The 15,137-nt window shown below is 34.4% G+C and overlaps 2 protein-coding genes and 2 pseudogenes across 5 annotated transcripts; 1 reads left to right on the plus strand and 3 right to left on the minus strand.

Moving 5' to 3' along the window:
- Positions 1–5,817: 5,817 nt before the first annotated feature.
- LOC125584343 lies at positions 5,818–6,992 on the minus strand (annotated as a pseudogene).
- A 400-nt stretch (positions 6,993–7,392) lies between these two features.
- On the minus strand, positions 7,393–9,604 carry LOC125584344 (annotated as a pseudogene).
- An 835-nt stretch (positions 9,605–10,439) lies between these two features.
- Positions 10,440–10,928, plus strand: LOC106434381. The gene has a single exon (XM_013875241.3). The coding sequence runs from the start codon at positions 10,460–10,462 to the stop codon at positions 10,805–10,807; it is 348 nt and encodes a 115-aa protein (XP_013730695.2). The 5' UTR covers positions 10,440–10,459; the 3' UTR covers positions 10,808–10,928.
- A 122-nt stretch (positions 10,929–11,050) lies between these two features.
- On the minus strand, positions 11,051–13,716 carry LOC125575651 (plant UBX domain-containing protein 8-like). Of its 4 annotated transcripts, none has more exons than XM_048756815.1 (9): positions 13,516–13,716; positions 13,227–13,288; positions 12,911–13,145; positions 12,711–12,806; positions 12,386–12,640; positions 11,950–12,261; positions 11,642–11,785; positions 11,480–11,536; positions 11,051–11,348 (listed from the first exon to the last, which is right to left on the minus strand). In XM_048756815.1, the coding sequence occupies exons 1-9, from the start codon at positions 13,657–13,659 to the stop codon at positions 11,241–11,243; spliced, it is 1,413 nt and encodes a 470-aa protein (XP_048612772.1). In that variant the 5' UTR covers positions 13,660–13,716; the 3' UTR covers positions 11,051–11,240. The 4 variants fall into 4 exon arrangements, with proteins under 4 accessions (XP_048612772.1, XP_048612767.1, XP_048612761.1 ...); XM_048756810.1 differs by having other exon boundaries at positions 12,902–13,145; XM_048756804.1 differs by having other exon boundaries at positions 12,899–13,145; positions 13,516–13,715.
- Positions 13,717–15,137: the final 1,421 nt, after the last annotated feature.

A 15,137-nucleotide genomic window follows, 5' to 3' on the forward strand; every position in this document is an offset into this window, starting at 1 on the left:
ATGTATAAAAGGATATCTAATTTTTTTTGTTTAGGGCATCATTAGTGGTGAGAGATTCCACAAATCTCTCATAAATTATAAAAAATGAAATTGATTACATAATTATGTTTTAGCTAAAATCAATCATTAAAGAATTGACATGTGTCAATAGAGTACCTCATGATGGTGTCAGAATTTCTTTACGAAGAGATTCTCTCTTATTTCACTTCTTTTATAATTTTTTATTGTTAGAAACTGCCCTAGCAAATCATGTAGAAACTACCAATGCTAATGACATTAGGTTCGCTCCAGAGAAACTATTTAGTTTCTCAATTCAAAGCGTTGATAGATTTCCCTGATGATGAAACCTAAACAAGCATAACATAAGTCGTGGGAAAAAACTAAAGCCCACAACATTTGAGTAAAGTGACTGAAGCCATACCTCAGTGTTGGCATGCACAACCTATTGAAGTTCATAAAGTAACAATGAGTTAGTTCTGTGTGCTCCTGACAGTATGATCAGTAAAGTAGTGTATTAAATCAACTCATGGAACTTTCCTCCATCTAAATTCCTGCTCATATGTCCAAAAAAACAAATTTTCATGATCAAATTGTTTCTTAAGATTAATCCATGCCCTGAATACATATATGAAATGGTTGCAGTCATACCTTATTTACTGCCAAGATATGAGGGAGTAATTGTAGGGGCACCATCACCGGCAAACTTGAACTCCTACAAGTCCTTGCAGTTCAATCTTGATCTCACAACAAGCCCATGTGATCTCCATGGTAAGATGATTCAACGTTTCTCCTACAAATTTTTTTCCTTTGCGTTCACCGCCCACACAAACTCAACCCAATGCATTCTACGATTTTGAAAAGAAGAACCCAAACCGTCACTCAATAAGTGATGATCACTGCCAAAATATACCGAGAGAGATCTATATAAAATGCTCATCATCCCCTATAAAAAAATCCTAAGATCCACACAGCCAATTGAAAACACAAAATATGCGAAGGTGTATGGTAACTGAAAGCTAGATGAAGAATTAAAAATAACATAAATCGCACTCCGTATGAAATGAAAATCAAAGCAAAAGCATGAGTCGAGATGAAAAGAGACTGGACAAACCTTAGCGTCAAGGAGCAGCACCACAGCGTTTCAAATTTCTAGCTTCCCAAAGCCAGAGCAGTCGCACTTCGGCGGTGGAAGTACAACGGCCAGACATTAAATCAGCTGGTAGGATAGATGAGTTTGCCATTCTATTGAAAATAAGGTTCTGGTGGTTTTGGAGTTGTGAGGATGAGTTCTACGGGATGAAAGTTTACCTTTTTTATAGCTGGAGATATACCGATTTGGTGAGAGTCAAGATGCATTGAATGCGTTATCATTGATGGAGTGGGGATAAAGAGTTAAGAAGGTCGTCAATGGCGTTCCTTCAGTGCTTCGCATAATGGTTGCCTCCAGAATCTACACCGTCTATTGCCCTAATTACATAAAGAAGAAGATGATGCTATGAACCTATGAATCTATAAGAAGAAAGTGTTGAAGAAGGAGATATAAAGAAGAAGACGACGACAAGAACCCTAGTAATCTGAAACAACCATTGTTGGAGGGTAAAGCTCCAGCAGTCGACATTCGGGATAGGTTTTTTGTTACTTTTCTCAGCCCAATCTTAATCCACCCCAACACGATAAGCCCAAGCAACTCGTTCTGGTCCAATTAAGAAAAAAGGAACACGTGTCGCGCTGTGGGTTAACGACTTAATGATGTGGCACTCTCACAGGAGGAATAACACTTCATTATTATATAAGAAGCTATTAGGTAATTTTGTACCTTTATTTAAGGAAAGAATGAAAACATTAATTGTACATATTAATTAGTTTTATGGTTAGTTTAATGAGAATTGTAATGTACATGTTCAGATAGACCAACGTATTTCTCTAAAGGGTTTGAGAAACATTATAGTGATGACAAGTATCATAGCTAAAATGTTTCAATGCTTCTCAAATAATGGTTTAAAGCCAAATATAAAAGTTTATTTGAAATGAAATCTTCTAAAACCATATTTATTTTTTTTAACATCAAAAGTCTATTCTATTACTCAAAGCTTGAGATGATCTGGAAAAACTAGACCGGATTAAAACAACCAACAAAAATCAAAGCACTATAAAATATACACGATAAAATAGACGAGCAATCCTAGCTAAGCCATATTTTATTTGAAGTGGAACCATCCAAACAAAAAAATTAAATTATTTAAATCCAACCATAAGTTATCTTAAACTAGAGAAGCCTAGTAAGTAAAAGCATAGGCATAGTGTATTAGAGTGTGTAAAAGAATGTACGAAAGTTTGTTTTTCATAAACTTAAAAGAAAGCACAAAGTACCTAAGAAAAGTACAAGCAGAAAAAAATGACGAATGGAGTTATTGGAAAATGGAGCGGCGGGGTAAACAAATACTGTACATCAACACAACATTCCAGCGCAATTGCTATCGTAAATGCAACCGCAAACGCAATCACTGTTACAAGCAATATTTTTAAACCCAATCCGGACACTGAACCAGATGATTTACTAGGTTGCTGAGTCACTGGATCGACCGTGGATGAACTGCAGATTAATAAATGATTTAGTTTTATTATATAATAATATATCAGCTATGTAAATAAAAATATAGAAACTAAAGTTTAATATTTTGTAATTTGTTTTAAAACATAAAATAATAGTTTGGATATTTATATATTTTATATTTAAAAACATTTGAAAATACTTAACTTTAGTTTTTATATTTTTATTTTCATTTGACATACAAAATATCAAAAAATAGTTTAGATTATTTAAAATTTTCTCTAACAATATAAGAGGTATGACATCTAAAAAAGACAAGACATAAAATTTATAAATATTTAAATTTCTAGTGAATGATAAATTAAAGGGAGAATTTTACTTTTACACTTTATTGAGTACCACTTTTCAAATATACACTTAGAAGGAGGCCATTTTCATAAATACACTTTTCATTAATGACCAAAAGACCATATTAGCCCTAACCTTATCTCTCTCTGACGATCCTCTTTTCTTCCTCTCTCTCTCGCGATCTTTTTTCTTCCTCTCTGCCTCCGATTCACCGGAGATCCACCATCTCTCTCTCGCGATCTTTTTTCTTGCGGATCTTCACTTTGTTTACGAGAATCACTTTGTCTTGCGGATCTTCACTCTGTTTTCGCAACGTTCTCGATCGCTTGGGCTGCAGATCTATTTTGAGAGAGTATATTTGTGTGGTTAAAGGTTCAGATCGATCCTCGTTTGCTCTCATTGGGTTCGAGAACCGGCAAATTGAGGTGCTGTTGGACTCAGACTCGAGAACCGGCGAATTTCTAATATCAGCAGACGTTCTGCAAGGATTGCTTACTGTGGTCTCTTCGCACTTTCCTTAATCGTATCATGGATTCTCCGTGAGGTTGCTGCTCCTCTCATGGAGAAGCTTCCTTGTAAGTTTTTTCTCTTTTACTTGTATTATGTCACTGTAACCTTTTAGCTTATGGAGTTAATGATTGACATTATTGTGTAGGGATTAACCATTTTCACAATACACCTGATCGGGAATGGTTTGAGACTGATGTTGTCTTGCGTGTCAGCTTAGGGAACTTCGTGTTTTTCTCGATTTTATAGGTTATGATGATTGGTGTGAAGACTCAGAAAGACCCTCGTGATGGCATACCGCATACACCACGGTGGTTGGATGATGAAAGTCATCTGAAGAACTGATTTTGGGTCTTGCTTAGAGTTATATAATTTGGTTGCGAGGTCTTTCGAGTCCCTCCAAGCTTGAAGCCCCTTTAGTCTTTCCTCAAATGCAGCCATCAAAGCTGGCCTGTGCTTGCTTCTTAGTTCCTGCAATCTACTTTCGTTTAAATCTTGGTAACCCATGCAAGCCGTGAAAACTAGCTGGCTGCTATCAAACGTTGAGCCAGTCATTGATTGAAGCAAAGTAATCGCATCTCCAGCGTCCTTGGTTGCAATTAGTGTAGGACCTGTGTTTACTGGGTTTGTTTAGTAACTCCATAAGACTTAATCACATTATATATCAATATGGACACTGACTGAGGTTTAACCGAGTACCATAAAACTCCAAGTGCTGTTCTGAAAAGCATTACACGGTTTCCTTCAAACAGAAGCACATCCCACACTCTGAGAACTGTTATAACAAAAAGAAACGTTAGAAAAAAATAAAGAACTGATCAATAAAAAATCTGGCAAGATCAAGTTTGGAACCTGACCACTTTCCCATGGAAGCATATTGATGAAGATGGAAAGAAACCATGGCGCTGTAACACAAGAGTTTATAAATAAATTTATTAGTTTTTATAAGACAATTTATAGATTATATATAACGGTTTATAAATCTTTTATTAAGACATTTATAAGATTTTATAAAACAATTTATAGATCATATATAAGGATTTATAAAACCATTTATTAGGTTCATAAATCTATTTATAATTGGTTATCAAAACAATTTATAAGGCTTTCTAAATATCTTTTAAAGTATAATTCATTTATAAGACTTTATAAGATCAGTCTATAAAGATATGTATAACAAACTTGAACTTAGTTTTCTATAAGGCTATATAAAGATTATAAATAATTTATAAATGTTTATGAATCATTTATGAAGATTTATAAATCATTTATAGATGATTTTTAACTTATTTATAAGGGTTTATAAATCAGTTATAAAAATATATTTATAAACTGATTTATAATGGCTTATAAGTTGGTGTTTCTAAAACCGCTCAGAAAGACTATGCACACAGAAAAGCTTTGCAAAACATATACTTTTGTATCATCCCATGTGAGAAAAAATCTGTGAAAATCTCAATGCATGTTTCCATGCATTTAAACACAATCCTCTTTATTTTGTTCTAAAAAGATAACACATAAGCACTTTCTAGTTTCTTTGGCATTAGTGCAAGCCAATCTGAGCACACAAAAAACATTTATAAAATTCATAAATCAGTTTATGGACACTTACAAATTGATTTAAAACCATTATAAATTCATAAACGCTTATAAATAAGTACATATAACTTTTATAAATTAGTTCATAAGCCTTATAAACCGGTTCACAAACCCTAATAAACATTCATAAACCTTTATACTCATTTATGATTTATAAGCCTTTCTAAATATTTATAACTAATTTATAAACTTTTATAAAATTATTTATAAATTATTATAACTGAATTCTAAGCTCTTATAAATGATTTATAAATATTTATAAACCCTTATAAAATAATTTATAAACTCTCATAACTAATTTATAAACTCTTATAAATTAATTATAAAAATTTATCAACTCTTATAATATTATTTGTAAACGCTTATAAAATTATCAATGAGCACTTGTAAATGATTTATAAGACTTACTAGATCATCATGAATTTTTTTAAAGGCTTATAAATATTTATAAGACTCATTTTAAATATTTATAATTGATTTATAAATCATTAAAAAATGATGTATAAACATTTATAGCTGAGTATTAAAATATTTTAAATGATTTAAAACTCTTATAAATAATTTATAAGCCTTTATAAATAATTTATAAGCATTTATAAATATTTATAGCTAATTTATAAATCTTTATAAAAAAAGTTATAAACCCTTACAAATTGATTTATGAATCCTGAGAAATGATTTATAAACCTTTATAAATCATTTTATGGTTTCTTTTGAATTTAAATTACCCAAATCCCTCACATATGTGCAATTCCCAGCTATTCTGTACTTGAAAACAAAAAATTCTAGTTCTACTTTCAAGTAAATGGATACTCGTTATTATATCTCTGATAATCAAAATGATTGGTTCATAACCTAAAAATATATTAGATTACACACCAAAAAAACTATTTCATAAAGAAGCATATGAATACAATAACTACTAAATATTCCAAAGCCACATGTTCCAGTGCATAACCAAAAGTTCGGTTTCATCTGCAAGCTTAGTCGTTTTCTCCAACTCTTCCACTGCTGCTTTGGCAACGTTTATTTTATTCTCCGCCTCTACAACTTTACATGCGCCGGTTATTGCTGCTTCGTCGATCATCTCTTATGAAACCGAAGGGGGTTGATTAATGTATGATTGCTGGTTTTATGTTTGTCTCCTTTGGTTTTGGGGTTGGGGCAGGTGTTGTTCTAGTTGTTGTTTCTGATCCATCTGGTAGCTTGTAGAAGTTCAGTAACTGTTCAACAAGATATATTTTAGAAGATGTAGACAAGGCATGAAAGAAACAAGAAGTCTTAAAAGAAACATGTGACAGAGAAGAAAGAGAGGAGGCGTGCTTCAAAGACTTACAGGTTTTGAGTTGCTAACCTTTGGAAGTTTTCCCTGAGCTGCAAGCCTCCTCAGTCTTGAGCTAAGGACTATTCTAAAAGTTGGCGGCACTTCATGCCTTGGCTGCTCTTTCCACAAATAAACCACAAGCTCCGTTAGGAAAGGTTGTGGCAACCAACTTAAAAGTAGAATCAAGAGAACTATAACAATGTGAAAATAACATAACTAGCTCTCCCTTATATGTAGATGATTAAGTCTCTACCAAACTGTTTATCAGTTTATGAGGTTCTGACTTCTGATCAATGCAAAAAAGAAGCGCAAAGAGAAACTTGTCTCTAACCTCGATGAAGCTGAAGATGAAACCGACATCAGATCCATTTGGATCCGCTAACTCAGAGATAGCTTCAAATATCATCGCGTCATACCTGAAAATAGCAACTCATTCAGAAGTTTAGCAATGCATGAATTAATCTATTTTAGGATTGATAGGGTATATCATCTGAGGACAAACCTGGGAGCGTTCTTGTTATCCACAACAAAGTTATCAACGCTAAAGTCAGAAGAAGAACTGTGTGGAAGGGAAGTAGCTGGCGAAGAAGAAGAAGAGTTAGCATAAGGAGGTGGAGTAGCAGTAGCAGCAGTACGTGAAACAGAAGCCAAAGTAAAGAACATCTTGAAACTGCTTTGTAACCTGGAAGACCATTGACAAGCAATTCAAATAACCTGATCTCACAGTAAGAACATCTTGAAACTGCTTTATAGCTCCCATAAGTTTTGTTTTCAAGTCATCACAAAATGTTTAAAATGTTTATAATGATTTATAAGAATTTATAAAAGGGTTTACAAAATCACTTACAGGTGTTTATAAAGCTTTTATATAGAATTTATAAGGGTTTAAATAAGTTTATAAAAAGTTTATATAAGATTTGTAAGGGTTTATAAAAGGTTTTAATGGGTTTTGAAGAGTTTATATAGGGTTTATAAAAAAATATAAAGGTTTATAAAACCATATAAATATTTATATAACTATTTCTAAAGGTTTATAAAACCATTTATGAACCATTAATAAATTTTATAAGAGCTTATAAAGGTTCCCAATGTGCTTTGATAGTAGTCCCACAAGTAGGGGTGGGCGTTTGGGTATCCGTTCGGGTTCGGATCGGGTATTTCGGATTTTCGGGTATTTCGGTATAGAGGTGTAGAACCCGTTCGGGTATTTCTATACTTCGGGTCGGGTTCGGGTATTTTTAGTTCGGTTTCGGTTATTTCGGATCGGGTTCGGATATTTAGATTTTGAAGAAAAAAAAATAAAAATTTTCATTTTTCAAATTTCTTGTATTTAAATATATAATTTTCACTTAACTATTTTTTTATTTTTAATAGATTGAATGGTTAATGGATTTGAACATAACATTTTCAAACTAAAAAGATATTAATTTGGTTATTGTTTTTAAATTTTGGATGTAACTTTTTGTTAATTGCTGAAATAAAAAGTTTGACATGCATTTTAAGTGAATATCAAATCATCTTTTATGTAATTATATGTGTATCATATAAATTTAAAGTATATGTAGTATCAATATAAATATTTTATATAAAACAAAAGATGTAAACTAGAAATATAAGGTTAATTATACATATGTTCGGTTATCTTCGGATATCCATTCGGGTTCGGATATTACCCGTTCGGGTTCGGATATCCAATCTCTCCTAATTCAATACCCGTTCGGATATTTTGCTACTTCGGTTCGGATTTCGGTTCGGGTTTTCCGGATCGGATTCGGGTGCCACTTCGGATTTCGGGTAAAGTGCCCACCCCTACCCACAAGTATATCCCTGTTTGTTATAAACTGCAATTGCGACCATGAACGTGAGATATGTACTGAAACTAAATTTTTCTTCACGTCAAGTTTGAAATTCCTAGCCAAATGCTCAAGTGAGAAGCATAGGGATGAACTTATAAGCACATCATGAACATATCTCAGTTGAAATTAGATTTCCAGAATACAATGTGCACAGAGGGAGTAACAAACCTCTTCGGCACGAATCAGGACATCACTGGCAGGCATCAACCCAGAAGAAGGCACACGAGGCTGCTGGATCATTGCTGCAACATATCGTTCCAAACATTTGAGAATCTCTTATTATCAAGAGTGAGCAATCCAGTCATCCAGAATGCACTCGCATATACCTTTAGAATGTGGCATCATGAACCGTTTACCCTTTGTGACCGCTGAAAGTAACAGACATACTTGACCTGGCTGCTCCCATACACACTGTATGCACCCTGCACAAGTAAGAACCATCAACCAGCTCACACAAAAACACTTCGGAGACAAAATAAACTGTTCAAGTCTGTTTACTTACATGCTTGCATTTCACGAGCAGTTTAAAGATTAAAGTTACCTCATTTTTAAGTTGCATCAAAGAGTCATAGATCGCAAAACCTTATGATTCCATTCCAACCTGCTCAGTCAACCTCATTCACCAATAGTACAAATACTGAGAAAAAAGATCTTAAATCATTCACAAAGAGTTCAAAAACTAACAGTCTCGCCATCGTCACGAGTAGTCCCAGTGGAGTTGATGTAAATGTATACAGGCTCCTTAGGATCCAGCCACTGAAGATACATTAGCTCTGCCACAACCATCTCGGTAACCACCAGCACCAGCTGAATAAAACACAAAAAAATTTCAATCAGCACCACAACACCAGTTTAAGTCTACGCAGTCCAAAGAATCACTTACAGACATTCGGAATGTAAACAATTCTCCCGTCAAGAAGCATAGATGGTAAGTCTGGTGGAGGAGTTCTTGGCATGTGCTAGTTATACGCCATTGATCTTTCAACCTAATTTCAAACCAACAGATATGATGAAACAATGAATCAATTGATGTGTCAACTATAAAACTCAATAAATCATAGTTTTGCTCAAGTCAATTTTGAATACATCACCGTTAAACTTCCAAACTCAAGAACATAACGAAGTTAAGGCTTAATACTTGACGATCCATTAAATAGCCTAGGAATCCATCATCTAGGGATTGGAATTGGAAGGGATGAGTTCACCTGAGCAGGCGAAGACATGAGCTGAGGCGAATCGAAGATGTCAATATACGGCGGCGAACTCGTAAGGTTTGATCACCAAAGGCTTAAGCTGCTCGACACGTTACGAGCTGCCGGAGCCATCGGATCTTCACCAGACGAGCATGACGATGCAGCCGATGAGAACATCTATGGAGGTGGATATAACAATGGCGAATTGACGATTCTCGATGAGCATCGAGCTCAATTCGGCGGCGACAGACTCATAAACGGAGGTGTTGGCCAGGTTGGAGACGATGATGGGTTCTCCATTTCTTTTGATTAGTTAGGGTACAATAGTCTTTTACCTATTAAAATTTTAATGATAAAATTGAAAAGTCTAAAGTTGAAAAGCGATATTAGGAAAGTGGTATTAGTGGCAATTCCCCTAAATTAAAATTCAAATACAAAATAAACCAAAAGTAAAAGATCACTGTAATAAATTGTCAATAACGAAAATAAACTAACACCAAATCACATCAACTAATTTTGGTTCTCTCTGCTATCATTCACTTCATTTTCTTTAGGTGGCATAGTGAAATCTTCATCAAAATCTAAAAATGACAAATATAAAACTAAAAAGAGAAAACCTAATCTTTTTTTATCAGCACCTAATTTCTTAATTAGAAATTTAAAATATAAAACATAATCTAAAAATATAATTAAAAACTTAAAAAAAGAAATAAAAGTTATTTATTGGTTCAACCGGTATTAAGTTTTGGGTTTTTCTAGGTTTTTAAATATTGGGTTTCGCAAAATCAAACCTATTTTTTTCTGGGTGATTCAACCGGGTCTGGTTTCGAAACACTGTTACAAGCACTACTCGCATCACCGACTGCGATTTCACAAAACGACATGTGAGAAATGGGCTAGTATTGTTAGTTTAATGGGCTTTTCGACACTTGCTCCGCAAGCTACTTGTCTTCGTTGAGCAGAACAGAAAAAGGAAATTGGTAAAACCTTTATCGTCTATATAAACAATCTCAGACTCCTCTCACTCGCACCAATCCGCATTCTCTCTCTTTCTATCTTTTAAATTGTCTCTGAAGAAACAATGGCTATTTCCGATGATCTTCCTCCTCAACTTACGAAAGATGTCAAGAGACGAAGCAGAAAAAGAAGAACCGTGAAAAGTAAAGACCTTGAAGTACTGATCAGCGTCGCTACAAGGGCCGCTCATATCGCAAGAGACAAAGGGTTTCACGTCGTCTCTCCTGAAGCCATACGATGCGTCGAAGTTCTCAGAATGATGCGAAGCTTGCCGTTGACTCCTCGGGTTATCGTCAAAACAGATGCCTTGCGCTCTCTTCGATTCCTCGCCACTAACGGTAACCCTAAAATCAGATCAGAGTCGAAGTCCCTTCTTAATCACTTGAATGGTGTGCTTGCTGCAAGTAGTTGAAGAAAAGGGTTTTCCTTGGAGAGAGTATAAAGACTAGGGTTTAATTTCTGATAACAAATTTTGTTACCAATTCTTGTTGTCTAGTTCAAAATTTTGAACATGTTTGTATCAAATTGATTGGTTACTATAACAAAGTTGCATGGCTGAGGAAGACAGAGAATGGGTTAAATAGAGATGATATTTTAATATGTAACACTTGTCCTGGTTTATCTCACCCTTGTTCTTATCTGTTTACGCATGTTCTCAGTTTTGACTTTTTTTTTCTGCAGGCAATGTAACGTATGTACAAATGAAACGCCTAAAACGACGATTGTACGAATACTTTATAATAACACCCAACAAATTTGTTTTTCTTTTATAGAAAGAAAGATGAAAAAATAACATGAAAGACAGAAGATGAATGTAAGAGGAGGGTGGAGTATATATTTTGTGCTCAGATGAGCTCAAGGAACAATGCTTCTTGTTTGCTGCTCAAACCAAGATGGTTCAGAGTGGACTCACTTTCCCCATCCCCAAACGCATGCCGAGGGTAAGGTCTCACCTGTTTCATCACCACACCAAAACTTAGACCCAAGGACAACACCCGGACAAGCATAGCGTATTTGGCTTTACACTATCTTTACGCATTAGTAATGAAGAGAGATTTTATTGATAAAGATGCAGATGTTTTACCAGTCTGTAAGTCTTGGGTTTCACCACTCTGGCTATGTCTATGAAGTCGAACAGAGACTGCAACAAAAAAATAAAAATAAAAACAGTGCCATTGACAGTTATTTAGGTCTCTGGTTTTTGAGTGAATGCAATAACAAAGTGAAAATTGGATTATTTTTTCACTTGGAGTTTGTCGGATCTAAGGAATCGGCGGCCATGTCTAGTTCCGTCTGGCATCCTGACTAGAAGAGTAATAGCATTCTCTTCGTCTGCATGTGGTTCCTCAGGTAGAGAAGCTTCTTTTGCATCTAGTTGCCTGTCTAGCTCCTGCATGCAACAACATTCAGAGGAAAATACGATAACCATTCAATAGCAAGAGAACCGGCTTCACTAATGTGCATTTGGTTTAGCTGATCTTGTCTATATAGTTTTCAGTCAAAATCCAAAATCAAGGAACTTGTTTCAACGAGGCCTTAGAAAGAGGTACGTACCTGTTCCTCCTCGTGTTTTCTTTGAGCTTCCTCCAGAAAAGCCTGTCTAGCAGTTTCTTCCTCTAACTGACGTGCCTCAGCATCTCTAACGGATTGTAGTTCTCTATCTCGGTCCGCTTGCAGGGATGCAAGATACTCATCATCCTGCTGTTCGCGTATCAACCTCTGAGCTGTCAATGAAGGTGAGGGTGGTGCCCTCTGCTGAGGAGGTAAGAATGGAAGATGATTATATCCAGTTTCGGGAATTCCACCAAACATGGCTGCCTCGAGCATGACAGCTTCATCATGTTCCTCAGACGAAATGCCTCCCCACTTAAGCATATACAAATAAGAGTATCAGTACTAGCTACTCTAGGATTCTAAGCGCTAAAAGTAATGCATGTGTACTAACTAGTCTTGTCCCTGTGCAAGAAGCAGAAACAGATTTTGTTGATACCTCAGAAGGAAACCTATTTCTATTGCCATTGTCCGCTTGATTATCTCCTTCAGGACTCGTGCTCCGGGAACGACCAGCATCAGGTTGGGCCAGAGATCCAGATGCCACACGTATTGGCCTGTGTCTAACAAGAGGTTCCTCATCATCATCATCGTCATCATCAGGTCCTTGAGCAGCAGCCGTTTCAGACGCTCCTGTTTCCGAGGTTGAGGCGTTAAACCCTCCTTGATTGCGCAAAACTTCTTCCTCCCCTGACTGCACTCACTTATGTTAAAAAAAATAGATCCAAAGGGAAGATGAAGCAAAAAACGAGACGACCACAGACCTTCAATGACATTGTGACAGCTTTTGCTATGTCATCACCATCTCCCATGTGAGACGAAGACGGCGGCCTCTCAATAGGCAAAGGATTACTTAACACCTATATATAAAAAAAAAAAAAAAAAAAAGATAAGCCAAGATAAACACAAGAAAGAAACAAAAATACAGGTCATTCTCTTTGGAAAAGCTTACCACCTCAGACTCCTTTTTTGAGGCCTCAATGGCAGCTTGGATCATCTCTTGTTCAATATCATTGTAATCTTGAATATTATTGGGTGCAGGTATAACTTGCCTAGTTGTTCTTGTTGGAACATCATCATCATCATTAATAATAACCGATGGCCCAGTGCTATCCCTAACCTCTATAGGTTTCACTAGAGGAGCCGGAATCACATGATCTATTTCCATTGCATCGTCTAGAGGGATGTTCACTGGTACTCTGCACAAAGAAGAAAATTATAAATTTTCAGAAGAAAAAGATGATAAAAATAGTGAGATTGGATTGGATTGGATGGCATACGAATTTTGACATCCCTCGCTGTAATATGCATTCACAGCTTGACTAAGATCACCACTATTCTCCTGCTTTTCCAATATCAATCAGTTAGATATACTACTCAATCACATATCAATTTTGAACTTTAACTCTCTGCGAAAACTACTAACTCAATCAGATCATCCAATCCAATGACCCTAACATTCTGAAAATCAATCAGAGATCAATAGCCGATGATCCTGTCTCACGAACTTTCAATTTGGCTACTCGAGAAATTCCAATGAAGCAGACAACACATAGAGCATCTAAAAACCTGGAGCTTCTGAACGGCGACGGATTCTGAGGCCCCCGTGATGCTAATGAAAGTGTCGATTGCTTCCTGATTCGGTGTTGCCATTAGAGTCCAACTTTGCTTAATGATTGATTGATGTTCCTTCTTTTTGTTTTGGATGGGCATAGGTGACTAGGCCCGGGCATTTTAACCTCAATCCCAAAACCCAAATCCTAACAGGAATCACCTAAAACTATTCCATTCGAAACCTAACCGAAAATTTACAAATATCTTTCGGTCCAAAATTCTTTTATCCGAACAAAACAGAACCGAAAGGAATCAATCCGGATAGATCCAGACCCCCAAAAAACCAACTCGAATAGATCTGATCCGAAAAAATCGATATATACTCGACATAAAAAAATGTATATTAGAAACTATGATTTTTTTGTTTGTATTTTATATATATTATTTTATTATTTAGTTGAAATATTTTTTTGTTAACAATATTTTTTATTATTTTGTAACATTTTTTAGTAATATAAGCTTTAAATGTAAAATTTCGAGTTCAAAAATGTTTTATTTTAATTATTAATAGTTTAATTTAAGTTATTTTGTAAAATTTTAGATATTTATAACAAACATCGACTAAGTTTGATGGAGTTTGGGTGTTTCATATCATTTTCAGATCTTAAATACTCGAATTCAAATCCGGACCCGAAAATTACGGGTATTTAACAAGTATTTCAATTTTAAGATCTTAATTATTCTTTTTTTTTTCCATAATAATCTGCGTTCACAGTACTAAAATAAATAGTGAAAATATACATTTATGATATTTGAAATGTATAGTATTCAAATTAAAATCAGATAATATCCTAAATAGGATTAGTTATAGGTTTATCACAAAATAGTAACAAAATATAATAGTCATTAAACATATAAAAGGTATACATAAAATTATACAATTATCTACAACTACATGATAAATAAATATTAAAATAAAAGTTTCAAAATTATTATTTCCTTTCAGTTTAATCTGACTTTTATGTATAACACATTTTCTTTCTTTTTAGTTTACTTTTCAGTAAAGGATCTACCCATTTTGTAGAATGAGTTCTTAAAAATGTAAGAAATATATTTCAATTTAAATTAAAAGAGTCTATTTTGATCATTTTAAAGACTATTTTGAGATATGTTTTAAAATAAAATAAAAATTATAATAAGAACTATATTATGTTTTAAAAAAATAAATAATAATAAATAATAGTAGTTGCTGCCCAAAAGAAGGAATTTTTTTAAACATTGTTAATACCGTCAGCAAAACAGTAAACCATAAATCTTTAACACTAAACCTTAACCCCTTGGGTAAATCCTAAATTGTTGGGGTAAATCCTAAATCATAAACACTAAACACTAAATCCTAAACACTAAATCCTAAACACTAAACTCTAAACGCCGTCAACAAAACTATAAATTTTAGACCCTAAACCTTAGGATTTACCCAACAGTTTAGAATTTATCCAAGGATTTAGGGTTTATCCAAGAATTTAGGGTCTAGTGTTTAGGATTTATGGTTTTGTAACAATGTTAAAAAAAAAATCTTTTTTTTGACAGCTAGTTCTATTTTTTATTTATTTTATTTAAAAAACGTATTATGATTT

This window comes from Brassica napus, chromosome A2 (assembly GCF_020379485.1).
Source record: "Brassica napus cultivar Da-Ae chromosome A2, Da-Ae, whole genome shotgun sequence".
Lineage (NCBI taxonomy): Eukaryota > Viridiplantae > Streptophyta > Magnoliopsida > Brassicales > Brassicaceae > Brassica > Brassica napus.

Excerpts from the sequence above, each read along its gene's own strand:
- LOC106434381 (XM_013875241.3), top strand. The coding sequence starts at position 10,460 with ATGGCTATTTCCGATGATCTTCCTCCTCAACTTACGAAAGATGTCAAG.
- LOC125575651 (XM_048756804.1), bottom strand. The coding sequence starts at position 13,659 with ATGCCCATCCAAAACAAAAAGAAGGAACATCAATCAATCATTAAGCAA. Across the intron at positions 13,289-13,515 it reads TCGCCGTTCAGAAGCTCCAG|GAGAATAGTGGTGATCTTAG; the intron begins GTTTTTAGATGC and ends TTGGAAAAGCAG. Across the intron at positions 11,349-11,479 it reads AACCCAAGACTTACAGACTG|GTGAGACCTTACCCTCGGCA; the intron begins GTAAAACATCTG and ends GTGATGAAACAG.